This window comes from Schistocerca piceifrons, chromosome 2, assembly GCF_021461385.2.
Source record: "Schistocerca piceifrons isolate TAMUIC-IGC-003096 chromosome 2, iqSchPice1.1, whole genome shotgun sequence".
Taxonomy (NCBI): Eukaryota; Metazoa; Arthropoda; class Insecta; order Orthoptera; family Acrididae; genus Schistocerca; species Schistocerca piceifrons.
The window spans coordinates 480,432,889-480,441,354 of NC_060139.1; the positions used below are offsets into that span (position 1 = coordinate 480,432,889).

The 8,466-nt window shown below is 35.5% G+C and overlaps 1 protein-coding gene across 1 annotated transcript; it reads left to right on the plus strand.

Moving 5' to 3' along the window:
* The first annotated feature begins 78 nt into the window (after positions 1-78).
* Positions 79-6,447, plus strand: LOC124775506 (piggyBac transposable element-derived protein 4-like). Its single transcript, XM_047250339.1, has 5 exons — positions 79-337; positions 446-1,067; positions 5,500-5,672; positions 5,971-6,006; positions 6,416-6,447. Exons 1-5 carry the CDS (start codon positions 79-81, stop codon positions 6,445-6,447), a joined length of 1,122 nt encoding a protein of 373 aa, XP_047106295.1.
* Positions 6,448-8,466: the final 2,019 nt, after the last annotated feature.

An 8,466-nucleotide genomic window follows, 5' to 3' on the forward strand; every position in this document is an offset into this window, starting at 1 on the left:
GCTTGTGTGGTGTCATTTAGCTATCTGCTGTTTCATCAGGATTTTTAGAGTGCTGTCACTTTTGAGTTCCACAGACAAATGGCACATCGGCGTCGTTGCACTGACGAAGAGATACTGGAGATACTGACAAGGAGTGACAGTTTCAGTGTGTGTGGTATCTTCAATGAATGTAGTGACGACAAAGATTCATCAGAAGAATGTCGTAGTAGAACACCTCTATGTACTTCACCTAGTAGAGCTCGCCAGGACAGTTCTTCTTCAGATTCTGAAAGTGAAGACAAATCGATTCGTAAAAGGCCACGCCATAGTGAGAATGAGAAATCTGATGGGCAAAGACGTGATTTCAGTCCAGCACTACATGCATTTGATGACTCATATTCAGGACATAATTGCCAACTAGCGCCTGATTCAAGCTTTCTGTCTTTTTTCATGCTACCTCTATCAGAAGATCTGTTGAAATTTATAGCACTTGAAACAAACCGATGTTTTATTTTCACCATGGCAAATACGTCGCAATCAGTTCGTTCTCGACTATCCACCTGGAAAGATACAGGTTTTGAGGAAATGTATAGCTTCATTGGTATTTGGCTTCTCATGGCTTGTGTTCAAAAGTTGAGAATAAAGAACTATTGGTCCATCGATGTACTTCTGAGTACTCCAATTTTTGGCGAAGTTATGTCCTGTGACCGTTTTATGTTACTTTTGAGAATGTTCCATGTTAGTGACAACTCAGCCAATTGTGGAGATGACATTTTGTTTAGAATTAGGAAAATAATTGATACAGTTCGTGTGGCGTTCCACAGTGCATTTAATCCATACAGAAAGCTCTGTGTCGATGAGAGACTATTATTGTTCAAACGTCGCTTATCTTTTAAACAATACATTCCTTCGAAACGAAGTAGATTTGGAATCAAAACATTCGTGTTGTGTAACTGTAAAACTGCGTACGTTTTGGGTTTCATTATATACACAGGCACAACAACAGAAATTGAAGTCCATAATTTGGGGAAATCTGGTGATATTGTGGCAACACTAATGAAGCCATACCTTGAACGTGGACATACTCTGTATGTCGACAATTGGTATACAAGTCCAGCCTTTTTCCTCTGACTTCACAACCAGAGAACAGCAGCATGCGGTACTGTATGTAGGAACAGGTGCAATTTTCCGAAGCTACAAAAGAAACTGAAACAGGGAGAAGTTGAGTTCATGTCAACTGATACAACGCTTGCCATCAAGTGGTGCGACAGAAGAGAAGTGTTCATGCTGACTACCTGCAACACTTCAGAAATGCGTGACATGGGAAAGACAAACAGAACGACTGGCAAAAAAGTAATGAAGCCGCAATGTGTTGTTGATTACAATGCAAATATGGAAGCAGTAGACCGCTCCGATATGCTATTAAGCTCTGTTGCGTCTGTGCATAAATATGTTAAATGTTACAAAAAAAATTTGTTCATGTTGTGGACCTTTGTATTTTGAATGCTCACACTCTTCACAGATCGGTGACAGGGAGCAAAACATCATTAGCAGATTTTCATTTATGTCTGGTACGCGAACTTGTGGAAAAATTTGCTACAGAACGGAGAAGAGGTAGGAAAGGAATATCCTCTGATGACGAGAATCCTCTTCACTTTGCTGGGAAGCACTTTCCACATGTCATTCCAAGTGACCAGCCCAAGAAACGCGGGCTATGGCGTATATGTGCAGTCTGCTCGAAACACAATGTACGCTGAGAATCGAAATATGATTGCAAAACATGCAACATTGACCCATGTGTTGAAAGATGCCACACAAAGATGAACTTTTAGCCAAGTTCCTACAGCTGGAAGATGAAATGAAGCCCTTACTTCTGAAAAAATTACTTAAAAATTAAAAAAATAAAAAAGTAACAAAAATTAAAAAAAGTATTTTTAACTGCGCCATTGCCGGTCCAAAGCCCAGATGAGAAAGGAGGATGGGAAATATAAGTGTGCAAAAAAAAAGTCAGCGAATTATCTGAGCTTGAAGAGCCTCTCCAGATGAAATACCTTGCTGACAAACAACTTATGTACGAACATGTGAAACATTCAGTCTGTGCTGACAAACACAGACTGGATGCTTCAAACGTTCACACAGAAGGTGCAAAAATAAAAACTAAGTACAAATTTATGGATTCTTTCATAACTCCTAGGTAGAAGTTAAACCTTAAACTTACTGCAAATATCATTGATTAAACAAAAACTTCTATCATTATTATTACTACAAAATTGTAGCCTGGGTTGTGGTAAAAGATATTTATTTAAGCAGCGACTAGTTTCGAGTGAATCCCATTTTCAAACCACCATCTGAAACAAAGACTGTGACAACCACATTGTAGCTGATAATAAAACCATAGAAGATGGATAGCTATCGATATTATATGGTTTTATTAACAGCTATAATGAAGAAATTGCAAAAAGGTGGGAATTTAAGGAGATGGGACCTGGATAAACTGACTAAACCAGAGGTTGTACAGAGTTTCACGGACAGCATAAGGGAACAATTGACAGGAATGGGGGAAAGAAATACAGTAGAAGCGAATGGGTAGCTCTGAGGGATGAGGTAGTGAAGGCAGCAGAGGATCAAGCAGGTAAAAAGACGAGGGCTAGTAGAAATCCTTGGGTAACACAAGAAATATTGAATTTAATTGATGAAAGGAGAAAACATAAAAATGCAGTAAATGGAGCACGGAAAAAGGAATACAAATGTCTCAAAAATGAGATCTACAGGAAGTGCAAAATGGCTAAGCAGGGATGGCTAGAGGACAAATGCAAGGATGTAGAGGCTTATTTCACTAGGAGTAAGATAGATACAGCCTACAGGAAAATTAAGGAGACCTTTGGAGAAAAGAGAGCCACTTGTATGAATATCAAGAGCTCAGATGGAAACCCAGTTCTAAGCAAAGAGAGGAAAGCAGAAAGGTGGAAGGAGTATATAGAGGGTCTATACAAGGGCGATGTACTTGAGGACAATATTATGGAAATGGAAGAGGAGGTAGATGACGATGAAATGGGAGATACGATTCTGCGCGAAGAGTTTGACAGAGCACTGAAAGACCTAAGTTGAAACAAGGCCCTGGGAGCAGACATCATTCCATTAGAACTACTGACAGCCTTGGGAGGACCAGTCCTGACAAACCTCTACCATCTGGTGAGCAAGATGTATGAGACAGGCGAAATTCCCTCAGACTTCAAGAAGAATATAATAATTCCAATCCCAAAGAAAGCAGGTGTTCACAGATGTGAAAATTACCGATCTATCAGTTTAATAAGTCACAGCTGCAAAATACTAACGCGAATTATTTACAGACGAATAGAAAAACTGGTAGAAGCCGACCATGGGGAAGATCAGTTTGGATTCCGTAGAAATATTGGAACACATGAGGCAATACTGACCCTACCACTTATCTTAGAAAATAGATTAAGGAAAGGCAAAACTACGTTTCTTGCATTTGTAGACTTAGAGAAACCTTTTGACAATGTTGACTGGAATACTCTCTTTCAAATTCTGAAGGGTCCAGGGGTAAGATACAGGGAGCGAAAGGCTATTTACAATTTGTACAGAAACCAGATGGTAGCTATAAGAGTCGAGGGGCGTGAAAGGGAAGCAGTGGTTGGGAAGGGAGTGAGACAGGGTTGTAGCCTCTCCCCAATGTTATTCAATCTGTATATTGAACAAGCAGTAAAGGAAACAAAAGAGAAATTTGGAGTAGGTTTTAAAATCCAGGGAGAAGAAATAAAAACTTTGAGATTCGCCAATGACATTGTAATTCTGTCAGAGACAGCAAAGGACTTGGAAGAGCAGTTGAACGGAATGGACAGTGTCTTGAAAGGAGGATATAAGATGAACATCAACAAAAGCAAAATGAGGATAATGGAATGTAGTCGAATTAAGTCGGGTGATGCTGAGGGAATTAGATTAGGAAATAAGTCACTTAAAGTAGTAAAGGAGTTTTGCTATTTGGGGACCAAAATAACTGATGACGGTCGAAGTAGAGAGGATGTAAAATGTAGACAGGCACTGGCAACGAAAGCGTTACTGAAGAACACAAATTTGTTAACATCGAGTATAGATTTAAGTGTCAGGAAGTCGTTTCTGAAAGTATTTGTATGGAGTGTAGCCATGTATGGAAGTGAAACATGGACAGTAAATAGTTTGGACAAGAAGAGAGTAGAAGCTTTCGAAATGTGGCGCTACAGAAGAATGTTGAAGATTAGGTGGGTAGATCTCATAACTAATGAGGAGGTATTGAATAGGATTGGGGAGAAGAGAAGTTTGTGGCACAACTTGACTAGAAGAAGGGATCGGTTGGTAGGACATATCCTGAGGCATCAAGGGATCACAAATTTAGTACTGGAGGGCAATGTGGAGGGTAAAAATCGTAGAGGGAGACCAAGAGATGAATACACTAAGCAGATTCAGAAGGGTGTAGGTTGCAGTAGGTACTGGGAGATGAAGGAGCTTGCACAGCATAGATTAGTATGGAGAGCTGCATCAAACCAGTCTCAGGACTGAAGATCACAACAGCAACAACATAATGTGTTTATCACATTCGTTTTTGACATGGTTGTTCGAAAATGGGCTTCACCCAAAACTAGTCGCCAGTTAAATGAATGTCTTTTATCGTAACCCAGTCTACAATTTTCTAGTAATATTCAGTAACAGATTGCTGTCCTATTTTTCCAGGAGACTGGATATGTGAAAAAATTCTAGGCCTACACTTGGAAAGGCCATCTCAGCACATGTTGATCAGTTGCACACACTCACCTGTTTCTGAAGCACAAAAGGTCATTAGGAATTAAAGGTAACATTTAATTAGGTAGTTTAGGAATTTGAGTATTTCCTTATCTAATTTCTAAACAAAAGTTATAAATCATTGTTTATTTCTACTGTACGATAACAATTGCGACCCATATAAAAAGAATTCAGAATTGAATTTTTGATTTTGAAGTTTCCTTGGGGATAATTTATTTGGTTAATGCTCTCAGAATATAGTGATTAGCTTCAAAAGTATGTCTCGGCATCCAGACACTTCACTCAAAGGTTGTTTGTAGGCGAATTATTGCGCTAGTACAAAAAATGGTTCAAATGGCTCTGAGCACTATGGGACTCAACATCTGAGGTCATAAGTCCCCTAGAACTTAGAACTACTTAAACCTAACTAACCTAAGGACATCACACACATCCATGCCCGAGGCAGGATTCGAACCTGCGACCGTAGCAGTCACACGGTTCCGGACTGAAATGCGCTAGTACAGAAGAATGTCAATGTTAGGTCGTTACAGATTCTACAGCGTTTACATCGTAAGTTGCGTACAAAAATCCGATAATTAAGTATCAATATGCCAAATAAAACACAGATGTGTAGTGAGACCTTATAACGATTCTCAAGAACTAATTGCAAAGGAAAGAAAGCCCCTGATGTGGAGTTACATGTTAGCAGCATAAGCAGTTTCAGTGTACATTATGTCTGTCAAGCAATTCATATCCAGATTCAAAGCTATGGAATAAGTATCGAGATATCCTGCATTTATTTGTTATGTCGGTTATCACACTAACTGCAAGACTGTCACGACCGCTGTGGTTTCGGAAATACTCAGGCCAGAGCGAAGACAGCCGAGTAAAGAGCTCAGGCAGACACAGTAGTATGTGTAAGTGGCTACCAGTGCAGGTACACAAATTAGAGGGCCCCAAGGGCAGGCTTGACACGGCCAACCACACACGCCGGTGCAGCACTCAAAGGGTTAATTTTATCTCGAATTTCACTAGTAAAATCTTCAAGTAAATTATGTTGTAGTGCTAATATAAGGTTCAAATCTAATTTATCTTGAAATTCTCTCATAAAATCTACAGATAATTCATAATGTCCTGATATATACTTTGATCCAAATTCACCAAATGGATCATATATTTTAATAAACTCATCAAATTTACTTTTATATCTTTCAGTTGTTGTTGAATGCATTTCATACAATTCCTTAAGATGTAAATTTTCAAAATTATAATTAATCAATGCAATACTTTTTCATTTCACATATTAGAATATCTTTTAATTTCTTATTCTTTTGCTTTATCTTTTAATTCTTTTACAGTATCATTTTTCACTTCACTGCTATTGTTATATATTTCAATAAGATCATGCACCAAAGTTGCATTAGTCTCAGAGAGGCGATCAATAAGTTGTTGTTTCCTCGTTTGTGAATAAGCTTACAATACTAATTGATCCGCTTGAGCTTTAAATTCGTATACTTTAAGACCATTTAGACTCAAGATTCATTAGAAATAATTTTTATTCATCTTCCCATGATGTAGATTTTATAATACATCAGATGCGCATAAACTCCAGGCCTATAATTATATAAAACTTAACATAGTGTTTTTTAAATTTTCACAGGGAAAATTATTGACCTGTCGGAAGTTGGATAAAATACGTTAACTACAAATAATATTTTGATTTTTCTGTATGGAATTCCAGGTTCTAAACATTTAGCCCCTGAAAAATTTAAACAAATTGAAAAACATTATATTGTTTACTAATGTTATTTTATCTCGTCTGTATGGAATTCAAGGTGGTAAATATTTACCATGTGTAAATTTTGAACATATGATATTTTATATTTCATTAAACGAAAATAAAAAAGATTATATTAAATACAAATGTCATTTTATATTTTCTGTATGTAATTCCAAATAGGAAAAATTTCCTGCCAGATTGTGATTATGTTGATTACTTAGCCAGCAACTATACTTACATTCAGATATGAGTTTTATTAATGAACCACAATTGTATTCATTAATTTGTAAATCTAAAAAATTAAAAATTTAATACAAAATTTTTCTCTTAAATTGAGTGGATTGTAGATCAAATCAGCAACAAGCTTACATATAATAATAAGCAAGTGTTTATGATTACTGATGAATACAGTAATCTATGGTTTTATGCCAGTCAAGTTGCTGATCCTTTAGGATATAATCGACCTCGAAAAGCAATTAAAACAATTAAAGAAAAGTATTGTAAAAAATAAAAAATTCAGTCGTGGTGAAACAACGCTACCTAAATATTTACAAATTCTACAAAATTTATCACTGAGCCAGGTCTATATTCTTTAGTTACGAAATCCAAGATGCTCTTTGCAGATAATTTCCAGGATACAAAAAGCCAAACTCCGAAAAATCGAGAAATACAGGACTAATTTCATATAATCCTTATTGTATGGTAGTCTGGAGGGGGAAAATTTCCCCTCTCGAAATTTTAAACATTATTTATAAAGATTTTCAGTATGTAAAGATTTACAGCCCAGGAAGGATATTGATTCCCAGTTTGTCAAAAGTTTGACAATCTAAAAAAAAATAACACAAAATAATTTACATAAAATGTGAAGTATCGAATATTATGACAACTTAAAGAAGAATGAGAAAAACCAAAATTTGTATTAGAAAAAATTAAAAAGCTTATAAATATTATTTTTCTTAAATGACTGCTGTTCCAAGTACATGTAATGCAGCTGTCACTAGTTCAGGAAGATATATAATGAATGTATTTGAATTTATTCAGAAAGAGAATTATGAGTGAAATTCAGGTAGTTGGTTTAAATATATTTAGGTTCCATTGTTAGAGAAAAAGAATCTGTTAATAACTAATGATACTGTGTGTTTTATTTATTATGGAATTGCAGCCAGGATGAGCATCCTTGCTGAAAATTATAGGAGTTTTGGAAGATATTTCGTAAAAAATACTTAAAAATTATAATATTGATTATACTGAAATAAAATATAATGCCCAATTAGCTTTGGAGTTTGAATATATTCAAAACGAAGCTAAACAAAAAAAATCAAATAATTTACACAAAAACTCTGGATTTTGTTACCTGTTAAAAACTTCAAGACTCTTATAATGAGTTTAAGAACTAAAGTAGCCAAGGAAATTAGTTATCATCACCATCTTCCTGAGGAAATATTTCTTGATTATTCTAACTATACAAAAAAATATAAAGTCTTTCAATCTTAACAACTAGCTACAGAATTTGAAAATAAATAAAAAAAGAAGAACAACAAAATTAACAACTAAAACTGCAAATTAATGAGGAAAATTAAATAATTAGAGAAATACAACCACATGTAGTTACACCAACTCAAGATATTAATTTGTGACATTTGTTTGTTCCTCTAAAATTATTCAACAGTTATAGTGAATATGATTATTATGTCATTAGAATAGAAAGGAGAAGACAGTTACATAGAACTGGAGACAAACATCTATACTGTGAAGAATTGTTAAGACTTGAATATTATCTTAACTCAATAAATTTATACCAAAGAATGAAAGAAAATTTGAGGATTATTTACCGTCTGAAATATTTTAGTATTATGGATGAATATACGCAAAAAGAATTGGTCAATGACACTAGAAATCTTCATCAAATTGAGTTGTACTTTTAAACCTGT

Excerpts from the sequence above, each read along its gene's own strand:
- LOC124775506 (XM_047250339.1), top strand. The coding sequence starts at position 79 with ATGGCACATCGGCGTCGTTGCACTGACGAAGAGATACTGGAGATACTG. Across the intron at positions 5,673-5,970 it reads AGGCAGACACAGTAGTATGT|TTGTTGTTGAATGCATTTCA; the intron begins GTAAGTGGCTAC and ends TATATCTTTCAG. Across the intron at positions 6,007-6,415 it reads TTCATACAATTCCTTAAGAT|GGAAAATTATTGACCTGTCG; the intron begins GTAAATTTTCAA and ends AAATTTTCACAG.